Source organism: Polyodon spathula, chromosome 1 (assembly GCF_017654505.1).
Source record: "Polyodon spathula isolate WHYD16114869_AA chromosome 1, ASM1765450v1, whole genome shotgun sequence".
Lineage (NCBI taxonomy): Eukaryota > Metazoa > Chordata > Actinopteri > Acipenseriformes > Polyodontidae > Polyodon > Polyodon spathula.
This window is the reverse complement of record NC_054534.1, coordinates 33,275,898-33,299,711: the sequence shown is the minus strand read 5'-3', so window position 1 is coordinate 33,299,711 and position 23,814 is coordinate 33,275,898. Positions and strand designations below refer to the sequence as shown.

Below are 23,814 nucleotides of genomic sequence, written 5' to 3'. Positions count from 1 at the left end.
CTCCCAGTCACCTCCCATAATGAATGTGCCCCAGGGTACCTAGGGTATTGTGTCTTTTGTAATGCAGATTTATTTTCTGTGTATTTCTACAGCCTCCATGTTTTTGTTTCCCACTACATACCTGCACCAAACTCCTGGGGACTGAAATATCCATTATAGACTTTGACATGGTTTAGAAGTGAATCATTCATGTGATCTGTGAAATGTGTCTTTGCATCACGCTGTGGGTCAAAAGACCTATGGGACAGGTTGCACAATTACAGCCATCGATTACAGAGCTTTTATCACAGTCCTTACCTTAGAAATGCTTTAACCCTTAGCAATCTATTTATTCAGCGCCTGTCAGGTCCAATTTATTTTCACATGCGCTGTTTTAAAAGTTTTTTTTTTTTTTTTCACAGTAAAACATAGAGACCTGTGCTTGACGTCTTTTTTATGATGTTGGACAGGGTCCGACATCGGACCGTAAAGGGAAAATTATAACGTCGACATAGGACCACAAAGGATTAAAACAATGTGATCATTGCTTGCGAATTGAATATAAACTATGTTGCTACTTCTTTGTGAATCTACAGGTTTGGTCAGTTCATCTCCTCAACACTGCCCACCTTTGCAGTCTGTGAAAAGTTTGTAGTAATGGAGGTTAACAACGATGAAATGATAGATGGAGGTAAGCGCTTGAATTACTGCAGAACTGAACAGAACTAATCTTAACAGATAGATGGAAGTAAACTCTTCAGTATTACTGCAGAACTGGACTGAACAATCATAACACTAACGTTACAGGCAGAACATGCTTTTCCTATATCATAGATTGTTATTCCTATGTCACAGATTGCTCTACTTGCAATGAGAACTGTATTATCTCATTCATTAAACTGTATTCAAATGATCTTCATAACTTATCTAGAAAGCCATTGAGAGGCTTTGGATAGTGGCACGAGTTTACCAGTTGTATATTCTGAAGCTGTACCTTGCTGTTGGTGTGATTTCTAAAAGGTATTTTTATCACTAACATGAAATATGCTTTATTTAATGAATGGGCTGTATCTCCTCAGGAAGTGAAGATGATTTTGGGGGGCTTCTTTCTGCTAACCTAATCTTGTTAAGGAACTGTCTGCTGGACATCTTACTGAAACTGCTGTTCACCTCGAAGGAGAAGGTCTCTGTTAATGCCCAGTAAGTGAGAACCCAGGTCTTGGGCTTCTCCCATCTGCTGTACAGAATTAACAAAACAAACCTTCTGAAATCATTTCACACACACGCACATGAACAGTCACACACACTCACTCACACATGCACAGTGACACACGCTCATGTGCACACATGCTCACTCGCACACATACACACACACACATACACTCTCACGCACACACTCACACACGCTCACGCTGACACACGCTCACGCACACACGCTCACTCACACACGCAGACACACACTCACGCTGACACACGCTCATACACACACTCACACACACAGGAACATGCTCATGCTGACACATGCTCATGCTGACACGCTCACACGCACAGACACACATGTACACACACACAAAGACACAGGCTTATGCTGACACGCTCACACACACACACCCACACCCACAGGTTTTCATTAACAATGTGAATGCTGTGCAGCAGTCAATGTTTTACTGATTTCTTACATTTTCTGATGTTACTATTAAAATGCACTTAGTCTCACTCTGCTTGCCTTGGCATTGCATGAAAGAACACAGAAGAAACTAAACATTAAGTCTGTTACTAGTCCATGTTAAAGACTGTATTGTTATAAGATGTGGGACAGGAAAGGATACTGTAAGCAATATATTCAGAATGAATTAGGTTAATACAAATACATTGATGTGCACTTAACTTGCTGCCTGTAACCCTGCATACTCTAGTTCCTAGACGAGCTACTTGTAACAGACCAGGAACACACATTGTTAGCCTGTCTGTCCTGTGCAGAGCCTGTGAGGACCTGGTGAAGATCCTGGGTTTCGATTGGCTCCTGATGTTCATGGAGGAGCACCTTCACTCCAGCACAGTCACCGCTGCCATGAGAATCCTCGTAGTCCTGCTCAGCAACCAGCCCAATCTCACCCGCTTCAAGGAGGGGCTCACAGGGGGAGGCTGGCTGGACCACACCGACTCTGTCCTTACCAACAAGATCGGCACTGTACTGGGTAGGGATGCACAAACACAATACAAACTTACTGTCGTGGCTTATTCCCGTTACACTCTTTAATTGTGAGGATTGGAACTTAGCATGCAGTGGCATCTGTAACGGAAGGCCACTTCGATGCTTGAAGAAATTAAGATTGAAAGGCTGATTTGATTGATCTGCAGACAAATGTTGGAGGCATGTCTTATGTCTCCACATGGCTAACTTAGAGACCATACTCTTCGAAGCAGAGGGAACAGTTTGTACCCTTTTAAACCTGTGTGCCAACTGTGATGTGAGTTACTGTTTACTGAGGATTCAAGGTTTCTGTTATTGCTTTGCTGTATACTGAGGAAGGGCTTGACTTCTTACCACAGTATTTTATTGTACAGTGTATAAAGCAGAACAATACTGAGTTCATTGCTGTATTTTCATCTACTGTGTGTTGCGTTCTTGGTAAAGTGAATGTCCGCGGTGTCTTACATGTCATTCTTTTTGGCTTGTTTTTCAAACCCAGGGTTCAATGTTGGTAGAAGTGCAGGCGGTAGATCCACAGTGCGGGAGATAAACCGCGATGCTTGTCACTTCCCGGGCTTCCCTGTTCTTCAGACCTTCTTACCCAAACATACCAACGTCCCAGAGCTCTACTTCCTGCTGATGGCTCTGTTCCTGCAGCAGCCAGTCACTGAGCTGCCTGGGAACCTGCAGGTAACTGTCAGGATAGTCCGGTGTATATCATTTAGCTGGTTTGTGTCTTGTTGTGCATTGCACTGATATACATACACTATATTCTCGTGATCAATAATCCCTTTCTTCAGTCTGTGTTATTAATAATGAAACGGATCACTGTAGCCGATTCATAAGAAAATGTTTGTTAAAGAATTCTAAATGTGAACAGCTGTCTTTTTTTTCACATTTTTGCCCAATGTTAAGATTTCATTCTTACATAAAGAGCTCAAGGTTTTTTTTTTATATATTAAAGCTGAAATCCAAGGTCATTAATATGTTAAAATAAACCTTACTGCCCAAGATGATGCTATTGTGGTAAAACAATGGCAATGTGCACTTGAGTTCTGTCTAATATAATTAATAAGATTTGATTTGGACAGAATTTCACAACTATTGGCATCCTTTAGAATTAATGTACGTTATGCCAGAAATAAAGTACAAAATGTAAATGAGTTTTAAATGATTTTATTACTAGAACAGGACCACTTGAGTCAATACCTGCCTTTTCTTTCATCTCTCTCTGTGTGCATCAATACCTGCATTATCTTTCATCTCGCTCTGATTTCCTCAATACCTGCCTTATCTTTCATATCTCTCTGATTTCCTCAATACCTGCCTTATTTTTCATATCTCTGTGTTCATCGATACCTGCCTTATCTTTCGTCTCTCTGTGTGCATGTATGTTGGTGGTGGTCTTGGGGGTTAGAGGGTTAATAAACTTGGTTTGAAGATTTGAAGTCCATTTCTATTCTCTTTTGCTCAGTAAAAATGATTTTGTTTTCATTGTTCCAAAGCTTTAATCCCAGAGAATCCCAGCGTCTGTAAGTAAGACCCTTAGTGCTGCCTCATTGCAGGGATATCAGATACTCATATTGGGGCTGATTTATAAAGCATTTCAGTGCCAATAAATATATTGGCATCCTGTACATTTACTGACAACCTAGTGCTTCATAAATATTGCCAGTGCTAAGTTACACCAATCAGTTTTCATTAATTAGTATTATCTTTGTAGTTTGATCTAGACTCCATCTGGACATTTATTTTTGGAGTTCCTGCTTCCAGTGGACCTGCGGTGGGATCGATTCATAATGTTTGCACCGAGGCTGCCTTCTTACTGCTCGGGATGCTCAGGAGCATGCTCAATCTAGTAAGTGTGCTACTTGCAGGGGTGTGCAGTGTACAGATGGGAAACACTATTTAACAATAGTCAATCTAGAATCATAGTTAAATATATTTGATAAGAAAATATTTTTTACTATCTGCACATGTATAAATCCACCTGAAACCAAGGCTTGTGATTACCAGACAAGCCCCTTTTTAACAGAGGGAATGTTTATTTAGCATCTCTATCCCGTAGAAGAGAGCAGTTTAAATGTTCAGTGTTGGCGGCACAGTTCTGTTTGCGATCCTGCTTGTGTGTGTTTTCCAGCCGTGGCAGTCTGAGGAGGAGGGGTCGTGGCTGCGGGAGTACCCCGTCACTCTCATGCAGTTCTTCCGCTATCTGTATCACAATGTTCCAGATCTAGCTCCAATGTGGATCAGCCCCGAATTCCTCTGTGCACTGGCAGCCACAGTCTTCCCTTTCAACATCCGGCCCTATTCAGAGATGGTACACAATTTAACTTGAAATGTCTTTAGAAATATTTGTGTATTGTTAAATATACTATCTAAATGTACACAATGGGTAGTGCAGCCGCTGCATTGAGGGGAAAGCTGTTCTCCCAGTATCATGCAGCTTCTGAAGGCACAGAAATCTCTAAAGATGTGCTCCCAGTATCACGTAACTTCTGAAGGCACAAAAATCTCTAAGATGTGCTCCCAGTATCATGCAGCTTCTAAAGGTAAGCTCTCTGCTTACATGTGAGGCTTTCTCAACTCCCTTATGTATGCCTAGTGGATTCAGTAATTAGAACACATGCATGATTAGAGGATTTTCAGTTTGCACTTACATGCTCTGCTCTTAGACTGAGCTTTCTAAGGGTTACTTTATTTCTTGTTGTTGCTGTTGTTTGTCTCTCCTCAGGTCAGTGATCTAGATGATGAAGTTGGCTCTCCTGCAGAAGAGTTTAAAACCTTAACTGCCGACACTGGCATGAACCGCAGCCAGTCTGAATACTGCAATGTGGGGTTAAAGACCTATCTGACCAACCACCCGGCCAAGAAATATGTGTTTGACTTCATGAGAGTCCTCATCATGGACAACCTCTGCCTGACACCAGCCAGCAAGCAGACTCCCATCATTGACCTTCTGCTGGAGGTGAGGAGCTATTTCAGCCTTCTGTGGGGTTTTTTCTGGCTCATAGTCTTTTACGGTGTCCCGTTTTCTTCTGCAACTCATTGTGGGAAAAAACTCATTTGGAAATGACTGGTGAGGTGTTTCAGAGGGTTAGTTGTACTTGAACAATTTATTTGAAAGTAAACAGAATGCTCTTTACTTATTTTTACACCTAGAAAGGAACTTATACTGTGTGTCACACTTTTTACAGAGTTTTACACATCTATAGAGGGCCGCTGGTCCAGTTGTGGTTAAACTTGCAGTGGAGATGTCTATATTGAGTGTCCGTCTCTGCATGTCTGTCTCACTTGTATTTTGATGTGTATATATATATATATATATGTGTGTGTGTATATATATATATATATATATATATATATATATATATATATATATATATATATATATATATATATACACACACACAAAATATGGAACCACTAGTCAAATTGTTATGAACTCGAGAAGGAGATTATTTAGCAAGTTTATCAGAATTCTGGGGTATGTTTACACACAGTGGTGGGGATGTATGTTAGGGACACTTTTTATTGTAATTGTTTTTGTATTGTTGTTTTTAATAAATGTGTTCTTTTTTGGAAGGCTTCACCAGAAAGGTCAACTAGAACCCAACAAAAAGAGTTTCAGACTTCCATCGTGGGCAGTGTGATGGAGCACCTGCTCGCGGCTGAGGTCCTTCTGGGTAAGAATTCACTGTGATCTCTGGTCTAGTGCACTTAGTGTAGTGCACTCACAGGATATACTGCAATATATTGAGAATTCAGTGTGTTCTCTGGAGTAGTGCACTCGCAGGATATACTCATTATACTGTGCCTATAGAAAGTCTACACCCCCTTTCAAAATTTTCACCTTTTGTTGCCTTGTAGCCTGGAATTAAAATGCATTAAAATAGTTGGGGTTTTTTTGGTTTTCATTTATCTATACATCCTACTCCACAACTTCCAAATGAAAAAATATTCTACAGATTTGTAGAAAATTAATTAAAAATAAAAACTGAAATAGCTTGGTTGGATAAGTGTCCACCCCCCCTTGTAATAGCAATCGTAAATTAGCTCAGGTGTAACCAGTCGCCTTCAAAATCACACACCAAGTTAAGTGGCCTCCACCTGTGTTAAATTGTAGTGATTCACATGATTTCAGGATAAATTAAGCAGTTCCTGTAGGTTCCCTCTGCTGGGTAGTGCATTCAAAGCAAAGACTCATGAGCACCAAGGTGCTTTCAAAAGAACTCCAGGACAGAGTGGTTAAAAGGCACAGATCAGGGTATAAAAAAAAATTTAAGACCTTGAACTATCCCTTGGAGCACGGTCAAGACGATTATTAAGAAGTGGAAGGTGTATGGCACCACCAAGACACTGCCTAGATCAGGCTGTCCCTCCAAACTGGATGACCAAGCAAGAAGGAGACTGATCAGAGAGGCTACCAAGAGGCCAGTATCAAAGTATACATGTGACAACAATATCCCAAGCACTCCACAAGTCTGGCCTGTATGGTAGGGTGGCAAGAAGGAAGCCATTACTCAAGAAAGCCCACCTTGAAACCAGTTTGAAATATGCAAAAAAGCACTTGGGAGATTCTGTAGCCATGTGCCAAAACGTTTTGTGGTCTGACGAAACTAAAATGGAACTTTTTGGCCTAAATGCAAAGTGTTATGTTTGGCGCAAACCCAACACAGTGCATCACCCAAAGAACACCACCCCTACTGTTAAGCATGGTGGTGACAGCATCATGTTATGGGGATGTTTCTCATCGGCATGGACTGGGGAACTTGTCAGGATAGAAGGGAAAATGAATGGAGCAAAGTACAGAGAAGTCCATGAGGAATACCTGCTGTGTATCTAAAGAAATAAATGTTCTGAATTTTACAGCATGACTTTTCCAAATGTGAAAATAACTGTTTTGTATTCAGTAACATACGTTTCTCAGAAGGTACCTGTGATGAACTGAAAGTGAATATAGACTTTATTTCCAAATATTTTTGCCATATTCACAGTCTCTCCTATTGCTGTTGTGAGGGGCTATTTTGATGCACAAAGTTTTCAAACCACGACGAGCTTCAGTGCACTGTGTTGTAAATACGGCATGGTGATCTGATACGACCAGTGTTGATTTTCACAATTGTCGCCTATAGCTACACACAAAGCGAAGTCATTTGCATGCAGATATACAAATATCGTGGATGAAGAAAATAGTTCCATCACAATACAATGGTACCTGTATGAATCGTTATTGTTAGTATTGGGAGTGATGATTCAGACGAAGATAGACACCAGTTCGTTTTACAACAGTCGGTGGATAAACCCACCCCCAATTCCCTGATTGGTTGCAAATATGAGTGTTGACTGTTCAGTAATTTTCCAGTTTTACATGGCGCTGTACAGCTGCTTGTTAATGCTACTGGTCATTCAACCTTTGCTTTAGTCACATCAAGTGTTATTGTACTGTAATAAGTTAGATATGGTAACACAGCAGCCTGCATGAAAATACAATATTCTGTGTGCTCACGGAATAAAACGGAACAAGATGAGTGTCCCCAGAAAGGTTCTGAGGACACTGGGGCCAGTGTTCCAAAAGTGTGCCTGTCCCGTCCAAAACTGGACGTCTGGTCACCTTAGTCGTTAATAAAACCAGGAATAATATATATGTATGTTGATTCTACTGCAGTGTCTGTGAAGTTGTGTTTTCTAATTGATCTTTCCCATCCTCTTCCAGGGGAAGATGCCTCTCTGCCTATCACAAGCAAAGGAAGTTACCAGGTCCTGGTGAACAATGTGTTTTATTTCACTCAACGAGTCGTGGACAAGCTCTGGCAGGGAATGTTCAACAGGGAGTCCAAGATGGTTGTGGATTTTATCATTCAGCTCATTGGACAGGTACGAAACTTCTTGTGGTGGGTGTGAAGGAGTACATTCAGCTCATTGGACAGCTAGGAAGCTTCTTGTAGTGGGTGTGAGGGAATGCATTCAGCTTATTGGACAGGTACAAAGCTTCTTGTAGTGGGTGTGAGGGAATGCATTCAGCTCATTGGACAGCTAGGATGCTTCTTGTAGTGGGTGTGAAGGAATACATTCAGCTCAATGGACAGCTAGAAAGCTTCTTGTAGTGGGTTTGAGGGAATGCATTCAGCTCATTGGACAGCTAAGAAGCTTCTTGCCGACCAGCTATATTAAGAAATGCTTTTGCAATCGTCGATGACATCATGCTCATGGCTGTATTTAAGAAATGCTTTTTGCATTCGTCGATGACCGGAATACAGCCAGCGAAGCTAGTCCTGTTCCTTTTTAATTTATTTTCTTACAGTAATAAAGTTAATTACTATTAATAAAGTGCACTGTCCTACAGTTTGCATATGATGTTATCTTTTGTTTAAGAGAGCGTTTAATCTACATGTTTGGGATAAATAGTTTAACCCTTAGCGGTCAGGCACGTCAGGTACAATTTATTTTCACATGCGCTGTTTATTTTACGTGCACTGTTTAAAATCTCAGAGTAAAACAGGTTTAAAAGGCCCTGCATAGCAAAAGGACATCAGTACTGCATCTCCGGCCAAGCCCCACCCCTTGTTTGCTGTATTTTTCACATACTTTTATAGATGCATACTGATAAATCCTCTCCTGGTCACTCATTTTATCACCAAACTCCTCAATAATGTGATCCAAGTCATTATTTTATTACTATAACATCTCAAAAAGCTTTTCAAATGTCTGTGATATTCTTTGAGCTCTGGATGCGGAAGCAGCTATCTCCTTTGTTTGTATCGGTGTTATCTCTGTGGTGCAGGGGCTATCTGTATTGCTAAGATATGCCCTCTTTTTTTCTTTTTATCTTTTTGGCTTCATTTGGCTCCTGTCAGTTTTTAAAGGTTTTTTCTGCTTTTTCTCTGCTTTTTCCAGAGAAAAAACTACTAGAGACCTGTGCTTTACGTCTTTTTGATGATATCGGACTGGAAAGGCAAAATTGTAATGTTGGATCTGGTCAGACATAGGACCTCAAAGGGTTAGAGTTAATTTCAAAGTTCTGCAGACACCTCTTTACACTGTCCATGTGACACATTTGCAGTCCATTTATTCAATGCTTGTCAGACACGTCAGGTCCAATTTATTTTCACATGCGCTGTTTAAAATATATATTTTTTTGTGTAAAACAGGTTTAAAAGGCATTGAATCGTAAAAGGACACTCGGTACTGTATCTCCAGCCAAGCCCCACCCCTTGTTTGCTGTATTTTTCACATACCTCTTTATAGACGTGCATACAGATAAATCCTCCCCTGATCAGTAATTTTATCACCTGGTACGACATAGGACTGCAAAGAGTTAAATAAGTGATACAGGTCTGCTTTCTTAATAGAAAAGTTTAAAAAAACAGCATAGTCACTAGAGAATTAGCTGATTAGAAGAAATTGTGTTTTATAATTTTTGTAATTCAAACTAGTAACTGTCACTGTATACCTATAGCAAAAGCTACCTGCACCTTAACCCGCTAATTTCAAACTAGGTGCTTTCAATGACAGGTGCCGTAGCTGGCAAATGAAAGTGCACAGTCACTACAGGTATTGATGATTGACAGTCATTTAAACGAATGAGAGCATTCTAGCACTTTTTCAGTCAACGAGATCTGTCAGAGTAAGATGAAATGACTGACATTGAAACTACAATAGCCTGCTAAGGGACCACTGACATGACTAACAGCGACCCCTAGCCATTCAGAGCGGAACAGAGACTGGACAGAAATAAACAAATATTTATATTAAATATAAATATTTTATCTTTGCAGTAAATATTGCATGCATTTTGGTAAAAAATGCAGAGAAACTTATCTGTGGCTTTGCTGTGGATCCGTAGTGCGAAAAATAAAGGATTGGCAGGAGCGTGCCTCGGAGGACTTGTGCTTCAGCCTCCGCTCCTCGAGTTGGCAGTGGGGCTGCAAGCGGTGAGCCAAGGATACAGATTAGAACAATTAGGCACACCAAAAATTGGAGACGACTAAATTTTAATTAAAAAAAAAATCTAGGGTTCACAGTTACAAAACTGAAAGAACATCAAGAAAAATCAGAATTCCACAAAGCAGCAGTAATAGTTGGCAATGATTTTGTATCTGTGATGCAACAAACTAAAACACCTGTACATCAGGAGTTGGATTCCCCATATAGAGAAAGAGTGGAAAAAAACTGGCAGAAGCTATTTTTATATTTGAATAACTTCTAAGTATTGCTTATTATAGTTGTACTCTTAATATGTTATTTAAATATACTAGCAAATACATTTCAAACTGCACTGAAAGTTATGTTATAAATTTGCTGAGGTGAGGTGAGGTCACAGAGAACCTTTTGTGTATCTTGAAGAATGTATTGAACCAGTCAGACTACAAGGGTAATCACTAATTGAGTGATTGTGTTCACAGTTAAATAAAACCAAAATCCTTCAAGTTATATTCTATTTTTTATGTAAGTTTTGTGCGACGGGGAGGGGGCAAGTAGATCTTTTTCTAGCATTTTGTCCCTTGGACAACAAGTTTTTTTCAAAAATTGCACACCTCTGATAAGTGGCGGATGGATGCAAAGAGAAACCTGTCCTATATTTACCAACCTTTGGCTAACATGCTGGATGGAGCTTAGACAAGATGTATGATATAAAATCACTACCAAAAACAATGAAGAATTGGGGCAAATCTCTTGAACAAATACAAATGTAACTTGTTCTTCCGAAATATATGCTTCAAAGGTTTTGACCTTCAAAGAGTTGACTTCAGGCCAACTCAGAAACATTTTTTTTTTTGCTTCTAAAGTCTAAGAGAAGATCTCAAGGTCTGTCGCTGGACTCCATCTACCACGACCTGAACAGGACCATCCTTTATCAACTCTCCAGACCCCACAAGACTGTCCCACAGCAGGTGGCTCTCCTGGACTCACTCCGGGTCCTCACTGTCAACAGGAACCTCCTTCTGGGCCCCGGGAACCACGATCAGGAGTTCCTGGGCTGCCTGGCACACTGCTTCATCAGCCTCCATGCAGGGAGGTGAGGATCGCTGGGCTGGCTCAGCTTTTTCAGGGGTATCTGTCTTATACAGTGGAGCAATAGTAATCAGGGAAACCTTATTGGAAATGTTAAGAGATATATTTTGAATATTTAGACACCAGCCATTGTAATAAAGTGGCAGCACAAACAATAGTAGTTGGTGTGTCTGAAGTACACTGAAGAGAATACCAGTGTCGGTAGTTTCTATAGCCTACACATGCAAATATGTGTAGAATTCACTACAATCCCCACACATGTAGGTTGCACGCTTTCTAACCATGGGAAATGCTGTTCTGAGCAGCCTTCACTTTAAACACTCAAAACATTTGTCTGCTTGGTTTGATGTGTGATAGTTGACCATTTATGTTGTATAGTGTAGGCTCCCGAGTTGCACATGCGGTAAAGGCGCTCCACGTGGAGGCTGGAGGTCTCCGGTTCCAGTCCAGGCTATTCCACTGCCGACCGTGGACGAGAGCTCCCAAGGGGCAGCGCGCAATTAGCCGAGCGTTGCCTGGGTGGGGAAGGCTTAGGTCAGCCAGGGTGTCCTCAGCTCACTGCGCACCAGCGACCCCTGTGGACTGGCTGGACACCTGCAGGCTTGACAGTTTACTGCCCAGAGCTGCGTTGTCCTCCGATGCTGTAACTCTGAGGTGGCTGCATGGTGGGCCTGCAGAGTGAAAAGAAGTGGTTGGCTGACGGCACACACTTCAGAGGACAGCATGTGTTCATCTTCGCCGCTCCCAAGTGGTAGTGGTGAGCTGAGCCTAAAATAATTGGCTATTTCAGATTGGGAGAAAAACTGGGTAAAAATCAATTGGCAACTACTATATTAAAAATACAGAAATAAATAAATAAATAAAGATGTGCTCCAAGGAAATTGCCCAATGAAATGTGTTCATACTCATTGAACTCGCTCCATGTCTGCTTTTACCAGCAGTGTGGATGGATTTGGCTTGGAGGCAGAAGCTAGAATGACAACGTGGCACATCACGATGCCCTCTGACATTGAACCAGATGTCCTTCACAGTCAAGATGTTAGTGAAGGTAGGTATCTTCTCAGTTAAGTAATGAATCCAAGTGTAACTTTAATACCTGCATTTGAAAGAAGTTGCACATTGAGTAGGGCAAGTCTATGTGTGTTTTTAAAAATATTTATTTAATGAGACTAATGATAAAAGTAACTACAGTAAAGATTTCACAGTAGCCAACCTGTGTTGTGTATTTAATAAAAGAGTATGTCAATATTCTTTTTAAAATGTAACTCTAACAAGCTTTGTTTCTAGTCATCAGAAATTAAGAGGTTTGTATTCTAGTCAGTTGATCTATATGTTCTTACTGGTTTCTAGGATTGATGATCTCAGGAAATGTTGCTTTATGGATTTCAAAGATGTAGTTTCTCTTTGCCCCCGTGTTTGTTTTTTCTTCACTAGGACGGCAGCTTCTGCTGAAAGCAGTGAACAGAGTGTGGACGGAGCTCATTCTCAGTAAGAAGCAGGCACTGGAGGATATATTTAAAGTGCCTCTGCCCACAAACGATCGCGGGCACATTGACATTGCCACGGCCCGAGCACACATTGAAGAGGCTGCTCTGAAGAACTGGCAGAACTACCTGGGTGAGGCAACACACCACACTGCCTCCTATAGGGCAATAGAGCTGCTTCAACAGCTGATACATTTACTGTGGCAGGCCTGACTGTTGCCTTTCATTATACATTACAAAATAATACATATGTCCTTTATGATCTGTTGGCCAATCAGAGTCATACAATCCTTGAGAACGTTTCCCGTAATTTGCATAATACAGACATTGGAATGAAGAATTGCTTCCATGATTAGAACTTGGGAGCTCGGCTCGGCTGACATTTAGGCAGGTATCTAAATCAGTTTGATTCTGGCAAGGGGATCTGAACCCAACTTTTCAGTCTAACTTATATTGTATTGGGATGCTAATGATGTTTCCTTGCTTTTGAAATGCTTGACCTATAGTTCCTGCTGAGGGTGCCATGTATTTGACTGTGCTCTTTACCTGCACAGCCCATGAGAAGAAGTGCATAAGCAGAGGCGAGGCTATCGCTCCGGTCACACAGTCCAAGCTGTCCAGAGTCAGCAGTGGCTTCGGTCTTTCCAAGCTCACTGGATCCAGGCGCAACAGGAAGGAGACTGCATTAAACAAGAATAACCTCTCTGCACAGGTATAGGCTGCTGTGCATTATATATCAAACTCTCCACAGTACTGTAAAACCATGTTGCTTACTCCAAGTATAAAGTGTATTGTGCATATCAGTAATAAAAAGCAGTTTAGTTATCGCCCAGTGGCAACTCAAACCCCTGACAACAGGCATGTAGTAATGACGTTGGTACCTATGTATGTCACACAACTGAGATACATCTATCTTGAGAACCACTTGTCCACTTGTGATTAAACATTCTTCAGTACAAGTTCTTGAGTATATGGGAGTGTAGGAATAATATGGAACTATGTCTGTTATATTCTTACATTTATTTAAAGAACCACTTGGATAAGGGATATGGAGATTGTGTGTGTGTAATTGTGTCACAAGTACATACAATGAATGTAGATCATGGTGTCTCTTCATGGCACGAATAACTATTTCAACTTGATCAATATAGATTTCAGAATTGAGCACTCGATGTTAATAGCAGTCCACTACTGACCCTTCTAGGGTGTGTTGTATTTCTAGCTCATTGCTGTTGTTGACTTTCTGTTTAACTGGAACAAACCTGCAGATCAGTAGTGAATTTTGTATGTCTAAAATCCCAATGATATTTGACCCCAGGAGACGTTTCAGTGGATGTTCACTCATATTGCTGTTGTGCGGGATTTGGTGGCCATGCAGTATAAAGAATATCAGGAGGTATGCTATGTAATTTACTGTATTACATCTATATCAGCTGCATCAATTCATCCTACAGCTTGAATACTTTCTTAGATTAACCTACACTGCATTACATCTATATCAACTGCATCAATTCAGTCTAGAGCTTGAATACTTTCTTAGATTAACTTACACTGTATTACATCTATTTCAGCTGCATCACTCCAGTCTACAGCTTGAATACTTTCTTATGCTAACCTACACTGTATGACAACTGTATATTCCGTGCTCTACTGGTTTGTAATGATTCAATATTGCTGTAATAAAAATAATATGTGTCCTGCTCCACTCAGCGACAGCAGAATGTTCTGAAGTACGTCTCTGAGGAGTGGGCTCAGATTGAGTACGAGCTCCTAAGGGAGAGGGGCCTGTGGGGGCCACCCATCGGGTCCCACCTGGACAAGTTTCTGCTGGAGATGACTGAAGGGCCTTGCCGCATGAGGAAGAAGATGGTTCGCAATGACATGTTTTACGTCCACTACCCCTACATTCCAGACGGCGATCAGGAGACCAGCAGTCCAGTAAGCATCAATAGAACGTATTATTATTCTAAATGTGGCCTGTATATTGTACTGTAGGGTTACTGTATTGTATGGCCAATTACTGTTTTGAAAAGTCCATCCCTGGTGAATGAGTCAGCACTGCAGGGTTGTGCACATCGGGTGTATCTCTGTGTAAGGGTTCAAGACTCATCTTACTAAAGACACTGAACAGACTTCTTTCACTCGCGTGTGCCACCTGTGTTTTCTAATATCCTTTCCAGTTTGTCACAACAAGTGATCAGCCTGACATGCCTTTGTATGTCGATTGAACTGTGGTTCTTCAACAGGAAAAAGTGCTGCTTGACCAGACCAGAGGCAGTGATTTATCAAGCTGCACGATGGCTTTAAAACAATACATGGTGGGGCTGGTGATTGATTTTGGTGTGTGTTACACTTTAAAGTTTAAATGAATCTAGAGGACCACTTATCCAGTTTTGTTGTATGGGTTAGAGTTTATATGAATCTAGAGGACCACTTACCCAGTTTTGTTGTATGGGTTACAGTTTATATGAATCTATAGGACCACTTATCCAGTTTTGTTGTTTGGGTTAGAGTTTATATGAATCTAGAGGACCACTTATACAGTTTTGTTGTATTGGTTAGAGTTTATTTGAATCTGGAGGGCCACTTCTCCAGTTGTGATTGATGGGCGTATAGTGGATGTAAGTCATGATCATGAACTTTATCATGATGCTCAAATCTCTGAATTTACATTTCAGCTGTGTTGGGGGATTCTGTGACTGATTTAACTTGTTTGTTCATTTATTTTCCTTGCTGGTCGGAGTTCATCATGTATTTCCTCACCTGGAGGACAGTCTCTATTGATTTGTAGTTGCAGTGACTGGTGTTGCTGACCCCTGTGTAGGACTCAGTCAGGAAAATCAGCTGTTTGGTTCTTGGAGCTCTGCACTGCAACGATGGGCAGCTCCCTTCTGTGCACTGCAGTGGTGTGCTACTTGTTTTTATGTTGGCATGGATAGCTGAGGGTAGAGGGTGGAGACGTGCAATGGGCATGGAGCAGTAAACAAGATTCCATTAGCCAAGCCAAATAAACCGCCCTGTGGGAAATGTTCAAGGAAACAGCAAAGTGAGCCGAGGACACCCTGGCTGACCAAGTACATATTATCAGCATAATTGCTTACTAATGACCTGTATGGATTGTGGGCCTCTCAGAAGTATTACCAGCTGTTTGTTGCAATTTGAAAATGCCTGTGTGTAGAAAGCTTGCACTGTTTGCGTGTGGATATAAAAGCTGTACAGTATATTGTCAAACATCATAGGCTTAATTAACAAATGAAAGCAGCTCTTCTGAGGAAAATAAGCATGGCTCATATTTACTCATCAAGTGTGCAGAGAAAGGGATTGAAAACAATACGTGCAAACAATGAAAACAAATCAGTTGTCCACGCGAGTTTTCAAGGCCCCTGCTAAATCTGCTTATCTGTGACTAGAAGCAGAACCAACAGAAACCAGTCAGGATTGTGCCCGTTGCTTTCTTCAGTAATACTGGGAGGACTGGATATATAGAAGAGAGCAGCTTTGGCCAGTTCTTATGAAATCCCTTATGAAGGGGATATAGTGGAGGCAGACCTACGTCCCTACAGGCACTGAATGTCTCTCACACGTCACACATTTTCCATCTATCTGGAGAACAACTTGTCCAACTTTTGTGAAACTTGGTATTAACATAATTTAGCATAAGCTGAGAATTTCAGGTTGTGAGTAAATCTGGGTCTATCTGTCTGTATATCGCCCACCTGCATGTCAACCTTACATTTACACATATATCTGGGGAAGCACTTCATGATTAAACATGCCTTTCTCATCACACTAAAAGCTGTAATTTTCAATGTACAGCCGTGGTGGGATGTAGGTTACTCACCAACTTCCTTAGTACAGTATCGTGATATGTATATGTTTGTTTTTTTAATGTATTGGTGTTGTAATATGTTAATAATGCACTGTGCAGGGCAAGTGTGGACCAGATTCTTGCTGCTCTGTTTCAGTGGAAAAGCAAAAAGATACAAAAAAATGTCATCTTCTCATCATGTATCCTCAGAAACCGACCCGCTACCGAAGAGCGGTAAGTTACGACAGTAAAGAGTACTTCATGCGGCTGCTCTCTGGAAACCCTGGCATGTATCAGCACTCCATGGAGCAGACTTCAGTGAGGGAGACCACTCAGCATGAGCACGAGCAAGGGGAGGATACCATCGCCAAAGTTAAAGGTAACTGCTGACAGAACAGCTCGTCTAGTCAAAGTGCAGGCAGGTTCCTAACCTGCAGGAGTCTTTATCATCTTCAGAACAGCTTGTCTAATCAAAGAGCAGACAGGTTCCTTACCTGCAGGAGTCTTTAACTTCAGAACAGCTTGTGGTTCAACGTTTGATGTGCTGTCTCTCTGTCTCAGAGCTTGTGGATTATGGTTCTGTGTTTGATGTGCTTTCCCTCTGTTTCAGGGCTTGTGGATTGTGGTTCTGTGTTTTATGTGCTGTCTCTCTGTCTCAGGGCTTGTGGATTGATTTTCTGTGTTTGGTGTGCTGTCCCTCTGTCTCAGTGCTTGGGGAGAGTGGTTCTGTGTTTGATATGCTGTCCCTCTGCCTCTGCCTCAGGATTTGTGGATTGTGGTTCTGTGTTTGATGTGCTGTCTCTCTGTCTCAGGTCTTGTGGATTGTGGTTCTGTGTTTGATGTGCTGTCCCTCTGTCTCAGGGCTTGTGAAGCCCCCTCTGAGGCGTTCCCGCTCCACGGCCGAGGGGCCGGACGAGGACAGCCAGGACCAGATGCAGGAGCAGCTCCTGGAGGCTTGCGCAATGGACGAGGAGGAGAAGACCAACAACAGCACCCTGCTACGGCTGCTGGAAGAGGGGGAGAAGGTAATGCACAGCACCAGGTACTCAAACATGTTGGTGTGGAACAAGGAACAGAAAGAACCTGTTTGAAGTCTAGAATTCCACAACATGTGTCTGAATCAGCATCAGATTCTTCTCACTGTCTTTCATGATCTCTGTATCAGATCCTTTTCACTGTCATTGATGCTCTCTCTGTATCAGATCCTTCTCACTGTCAATCATGCTCTCTGTATCAGATCCTTCTCACTGTCATTGATGCTTCTCTATCAGATCATTCTCACTGTCATTCGTTATCTCTATCAGATCCTTCTCACTATCATTCATGCTGTCTGCATCAGATCCTTCTCACTGTCATTCGTGCATTCATGTGTGTGTGTGCACGTGTGTGTGTACCTGTGTGTGTGTGTGCACCTGCGTGTTATACAGAGGGGTTTGCATTATGCCCGGCAGAGACCTTTGACAGGAAGCGCCATGTGTTAAAATTAGAGAACAAAGACGTTTTGTTAGGAGAGAACTGAAAACCACGGCTTGCAATGTCATGTATGTGGAATAGTAATATGTATTAAAAAAAAAAAAAGCTAATGTTTGTGCATTTAGATTCAGCATATGTACAGATGTGCGCGAGTTCAAGGGCTTGACACCAGCGAGGGCCTCCTGTTGTTTGGAAAAGAGCATTTCTATGTGATTGATGGCTTCACAATGACAGTCACCAGAGAGATCAGGGACATTGAGACGCTGCCACCAGAGTAAGTGCATTTCACTTCCATGGCTCCATACTGAAATTCTTTCAAACATATTAGATCAAACAATGCTTCTGTCAGCTGTACTGCTCCACAGATGAAACAGGAAATGTTGAAGTTGATGTATTTTATTGAAGCAACATGCACAATATACAAGATCTCAAGACCACTGCTAACACTATGTAACGCAATTTTTGTTCCTGGGTAGTAAGTGTTATTTCCTAATTGCTTATGCCTCAAAAGTATAGAACATGGCTATTACAGTATAAATACAGTATAATTGTAAATCTCGAAAAACTACTCACTTCTAAATCTTTTGTAGTCATCTTTGTATTACTTTAGTATAAATACATGTTAATTTGGATTCATATGTTGTTTTTTTCTGACTTTATGTGAACGAAAAGACACACATTTTCCCATTTTCCCATTGGAAATAGTGATATTTTGAAATATCACTGTCCTGGTCACAAAAGCAAAGTTTGTGGGGAATAATAGCCATTTTCTATACTTTTGAGGCATAAGCAATTAGGAAATAACACTTACTACCCTGGAACAAAAAATTATTATTTTTTTTGTTACACAGTGTAATCGGTACAGTTCTGCATACGGGCAGTGTTTGTAGAAATGAAAATAAAGGCTGCATGTATTATAACCGTAAATTATTTCGTGTAGAATAAAAACCTTCCTATTAAATCTACCTATTTTTACATTTTATTTAATACAGAGTTTCTCTCTATTTTCTTCATACATTGCATTCATTTTTATCTTGCTCAGTATTTAAAATGTTGGCTATAAAGCATCAGTTACAAAGTTGCCCTAGATCTTGTGGCCTCATAGTAACTAGAATAACCACTGTGCTGTGTGCTTTTGACCTTGTTTTTGTAAGCATGCATGAAGCTATTATTCCCAGAGGGGCCAGGCAAGGTCAAAGCCAGCTCAAGAGAACCTGCAGTATTTTTGCTTATGAAGACATCAAAGAAGTGCACAAGCGAAGGTACCTCCTGCAGGTAAGAGGAGTGATGCAGTAGAAGGGAACTTCTTATATTACGTTTCCAGTTCCCGCTTCTGCAATGTGTGTAATTGATGATCATCCTCCCCTCTTATGTGTATGTATTGTGTTGCATTTAGAGGAAGAGCAGACAGCTGATTTTGTTTTAATCAGTGTAATTAAATATTGAGCTGTTAGTTTGGCTTTGTGTTGCGTTGTCCATCATGCACTCTGCTGCTGATACTGATATTCTTTTCTTTTTCTTTTTCTCAGCCCATTGCAGTCGAAGTATTTTCAGGTGATGGTCGAAATTACCTCTTGGCATTCCAGAAAGGGATTAGAAATAAAGTGTACCAGAGGTAACTCTTAAGCTTATGTTTTCGATATTTTTTTACTTCTTCTTTTCAGTTTTTTTTCACCTAGCTCTTTGAATAATTCCTGTTTTGTTTCCTTTCTTCCAGGTTTCTGGCTGTTGTGCCTTCACTAGCTGATAGTTCAGAGTCGGTTTCTGGTCAGCGCCCGAACACCAGTGTAGAGCAGGGGTATGTATTCCTAGTATAAAAGAGAAACACTGGGAAGTCTTTATATAGCCACTTCTGTTTCTTAAACAGACCTTTTCTTTCTTTCTTAAAGCTATTGTCATGAGCTAGACATCACTGGCAGTCATCCTGTAGTTCAAGGCTGCAATATCTCCCCCATCCCCCCTCTCTCATTACATTTCTCATAAACCCATCGTGGTGCTGGTGCCTGGTGCATCTTCATGGAAAGTCTAATTCACTCACACAGCTGCTGTTCCCATGAGTCCAATAGTCTAATTCACTCACACAGCTGCTGTTCTCATGAGTCCAGTAGTCTAATTCAGTCACACAGCTGCTGTTTCCATGAGTCCAGTAGTCTAATTCACTCACACAGCTGCTGTTCCCATGAGTCCAGTAGTCTAATTCACTCGCACAGCTGCTGTTTCCATGAGTCCAGTAGTCTAATTCAGTCACACAGCTGCTGTTTCCATGAGTCCAGTAGTCTAATTCACTCACACAGCTGCTGTTCCCATGAGTCCAGTAGTCTAATTCACTCGCACAGCTGCTGTTTCCATGAGTCCAATAGTGTAATTCACTCACACAGCTGCTGCTTCCATGAGTCCAGTAGTCTAATTCACTCACACAGCTGCTGTTTCCATGAGTCCAATAGTCTAATTCACTCACACAGCTGCTGTTCCTATGAGTCCAGTAGTCTAATTCACTCACACAGCTGATTTTGCTTTAACCAGTGTAATTAAATATTTTTTAAACATATTTGAATGTATCTTCATGTAGACTATCTGAATACATGTAGACTATCTGAATACACTACATGCTGACCTGCAGACTATCTGAATACATGCAGACTATCTGAATACATGCAGATTACCTGAGTACATGCAGACCAGATACAGACAGTTACCTGAACCCTAACACTGAAGCTACTGTTATTGCAGTTATGTTATTTAACCCTTTGCGGTCCAATTTTCAATTCCAATTTTCCCTTTCCAGTCCGATGTCAGACCCTGTCCGATATCTTCAAAAAGACGTAAAGCACAGGTCTCTAGTCCTTTTTTTGTCTGGAAAAAGCAGAGAAAACCTTTCAGTGGTCAAGTTAGACCGATAGGAGTTGAATGAAGCCGAAAAAAAGGGTGTATCTCATAGCCCCATGCACTACAGAGATAACACTGACATAAACAAAGGAGATAGCTGCTTCTGCATCCAGCGCTCAAAGAATATCACCGACATTTGCAGAGCTTTTTGAGAGTTTGTATAATAAAGTAATGACTTGGATCGCATTATTGAGAAGTTTGGTGATAAAACGAGTGTTCAGGAGAGGATTTCTCATTATGCACGTCTATAAAGAGGTATGTGAAAAATACAGTGAACAAGGGGTGGGGCTTGAATGGAGATAGTCAAGCAGAGATAGTGTCCTTTTGCGATTCAATGCCTTTTAAACCTGTTTTACTTTGAAAAAATATATATTTTAAACGGCGCATGTAAAATAAACAGCATGTGTGAAAATAAATTGGACCTGGCACGTCTGACAAGCGCTGAATAAATGGACAACAAAGGGTTAATAGATAGTTACCTGAACCCTAACACTGAAGCGACTCTTATTGCATTGACGATCACTGTTTAATAGATAGTTACCAGAACCCTAACACTGAAGCGACTCTTATTGACAGTAAGGAAATAGCTGTCAGAGCTGACTCAAACACAGTTTTCTAGATTATGAAGCATTCATAAAGTGCATATTCCTGTCAAGTAAAATGTGAATCTTTTCAGTGTATATACTTTGTTATCCTTAGTTCTGGTCTGCTGAGTACCTTGGTTGGAGAGAGGTCTGTGACACAGAGATGGGAGGTAAGTTCATGGTTTTACTTCAGGCTCTTAAGAGTTGATGTATTTTTGTTTTATATCACAAATGATGCAGGGACAGACTGGATGAATTAGTATCACCAGCACTGGGAGTGACCCTTTCCTTTGTCTCCTACAGAGAGGAGAGATCAGCAATTTCCAGTATCTGATGCATCTGAATACATTGGCTGGCAGGTCCTACAATGACCTCATGCAGTATCCAGTCTTCCCATGGATCCTTGCCGACTATGATTCAGAGGTAATAAAAGAAACGGCTGCATTATTCATTGGGAGATTCTGGACAAGACATTTAAGTGACCATCTGAGTTTAACCAATGTGTAGTTAGTTCTGAGGGATGGGTTGTTGAAAACACAGGCGACTTGTATATTAATGTTGGCTCCCTCCTTTCTGCTGAATTTTGATTGTATATTAATGTTGACTCCAGTTTCACACTTCTTTCTAATGAATTCTGAACCTTTATTGTAGTGGAATGTGATCTTTTGGTCTAGCTGAGCTTTAGAAAATACCCCTGCTACAGATGAAGAGTGAAGTGTATGCACGCTAGCTTTAGGCACTGTTTTTAATCCTGCTGTATTTTGCAGTGCTGTGTAAAGAACTGTTTTTAAAACATCTTCTAGGAACTTGATCTCAACAATCCCAATACGTTCCGAAACCTGTCTAAGCCAATGGGAGCACAGACTGATGACAGGCTGGCCCAGTATAAGAAGAGATTCAAAGACTGGGAGGACCCTACTGGTACTGATTGTATTTCATAACCCTTTCCTACATTGCTATGATGGTGAAGTGTTTGTTTAAATGAATGTCCAATAAAGATCATTCTGAGCATTCCAATGGTTCTGGCAGCAGATTACATTGTAAGACATATTCTTTATGTTGAAAAACAGGCATTCGTCTAACTAACTCAAAGTTGCACATTTGGAATGGCACTGTGAATATTAATAATACTGTACTCCTGTGCTATTTTGTTGTAATAAAATGTAATAAGTATCGTAGAATCTAATTTGATTTGTAGAGAAGACAACAAATACATTAAAGCCAGAAGAATGCAGGCTTTTAATGTGATGCATTGTGTTTCCATGCTGTTAAATAGTCATTGAGGCTGCTTTATTGATGTATTTTACACATGTAATTCCCAGGTGAAACTCCAGCCTATCATTATGGGACACACTACTCCTCTGCCATGATTGTGGCTTCCTATCTGCTTAGAATGGAGCCTTTCACCCAGATCTTCTTAAGACTGCAGGTCATTGTCTGGAATTGTTGGATCTGTTTTTAATGTCATTGCTAATCTGTGTTTGGAATGAAATTTGAGTGTTCATAGGTATGAGTGTGTTTTTCTTAATGATTACATTCAAGCCATGTATGCTTTTCTTTTTACTTGTATAGTTAATGAAGGTATTATACTTTATTGTTCAGTGCTAAAATACACTAGATTAACGTGGTTATAAAAGCAGGTACAGAAAGTGGAGTTCTTTCTGTTTTAATAAGGATGTTTTTCTAATTGCCTTCCTGTCACCTATAAAATGCCCATTTCCCATGACTGGTGTGGAGGAGGGAGGATGTGAAGCTTCTTGTGCTTCACATGCCAGTAGCTCTACTTTCATGTACAGTGCTTATAGAAAGTCTAAACCTCCTTGAACTTTTTTCACATTTTGTTGTGTCAGTGCCTCAGAGTTTCATGCATTTAAATGAGGATTTTTTCCACTTATCTACCTACAATACTCCAAAAAACTATTCCAGGCTATAATGCAACAAAAAAAGGTGAAAATTTTGAAAGGGGGTGTAGACTTTCTATAGGCACTGTATGCTGTGGATCTAGAATGTTTTCCAGACTATGTTGGGTTGTTTTGTTTTGTTTTGTATAAAATAAGTTCAGTTTCTTAACTGTCCAGCACAATTTGGTCAACATTGAATTAAACCCGAGTATCAATTCATTTCTTACAGGAATTTTTGGAGCATAACGCTCACCATAATAATAGTATTCTAAATCTACAACAGCAGCGAACAAGAGGGGCAGGCTGTTCAAGAGGGGCAGGTACCCTTGAGTAATTGCTTAGGTAGCCTTGCTGTTGACTTCCTGTAATGGTTCAAGTCCAAATATTGTGTAAAACAAGTGATTGTTACTCCACTGTGTACAGTGAAATGACATCAAACTAAAATACCCATTTATAGTTTGAAAATAAAACATAAATACAAAAAGAACCC

General features: G+C 40.7%; 1 protein-coding gene across 3 annotated transcripts in view; it reads left to right on the top strand.

Annotated features, from left to right (window-relative positions):
- The window catches only part of LOC121317543 (WD repeat and FYVE domain-containing protein 3-like), a 97,002-nt gene that overhangs the window by 56,637 nt on the left and 16,551 nt on the right, over positions 1-23,814 (top strand). For all 3 annotated transcript variants that reach the window (XM_041253601.1, XM_041253610.1, XM_041253590.1), the window contains 25 exons: positions 576-670; positions 1,059-1,179; positions 1,960-2,177; positions 2,673-2,863; positions 3,897-4,031; positions 4,314-4,493; positions 4,908-5,141; positions 5,760-5,859; positions 7,890-8,050; positions 10,963-11,192; positions 12,127-12,236; positions 12,623-12,805; positions 13,227-13,384; positions 13,991-14,068; positions 14,383-14,610; positions 16,691-16,859; positions 17,342-17,505; positions 18,079-18,227; positions 19,108-19,228; positions 19,483-19,568; positions 19,671-19,751; positions 21,539-21,593; positions 21,727-21,846; positions 22,227-22,344; positions 22,746-22,852. In XM_041253601.1, coding sequence (XP_041109535.1) covers positions 576-670; positions 1,059-1,179; positions 1,960-2,177; positions 2,673-2,863; positions 3,897-4,031; positions 4,314-4,493; positions 4,908-5,141; positions 5,760-5,859; positions 7,890-8,050; positions 10,963-11,192; positions 12,127-12,236; positions 12,623-12,805; positions 13,227-13,384; positions 13,991-14,068; positions 14,383-14,610; positions 16,691-16,859; positions 17,342-17,505; positions 18,079-18,227; positions 19,108-19,228; positions 19,483-19,568; positions 19,671-19,751; positions 21,539-21,593; positions 21,727-21,846; positions 22,227-22,344; positions 22,746-22,852 — 3,592 coding nt within the window. The remainder of the gene's footprint in view (positions 1-575; positions 671-1,058; positions 1,180-1,959; positions 2,178-2,672; positions 2,864-3,896; positions 4,032-4,313; positions 4,494-4,907; positions 5,142-5,759; positions 5,860-7,889; positions 8,051-10,962; positions 11,193-12,126; positions 12,237-12,622; positions 12,806-13,226; positions 13,385-13,990; positions 14,069-14,382; positions 14,611-16,690; positions 16,860-17,341; positions 17,506-18,078; positions 18,228-19,107; positions 19,229-19,482; positions 19,569-19,670; positions 19,752-21,538; positions 21,594-21,726; positions 21,847-22,226; positions 22,345-22,745; positions 22,853-23,814) is intronic.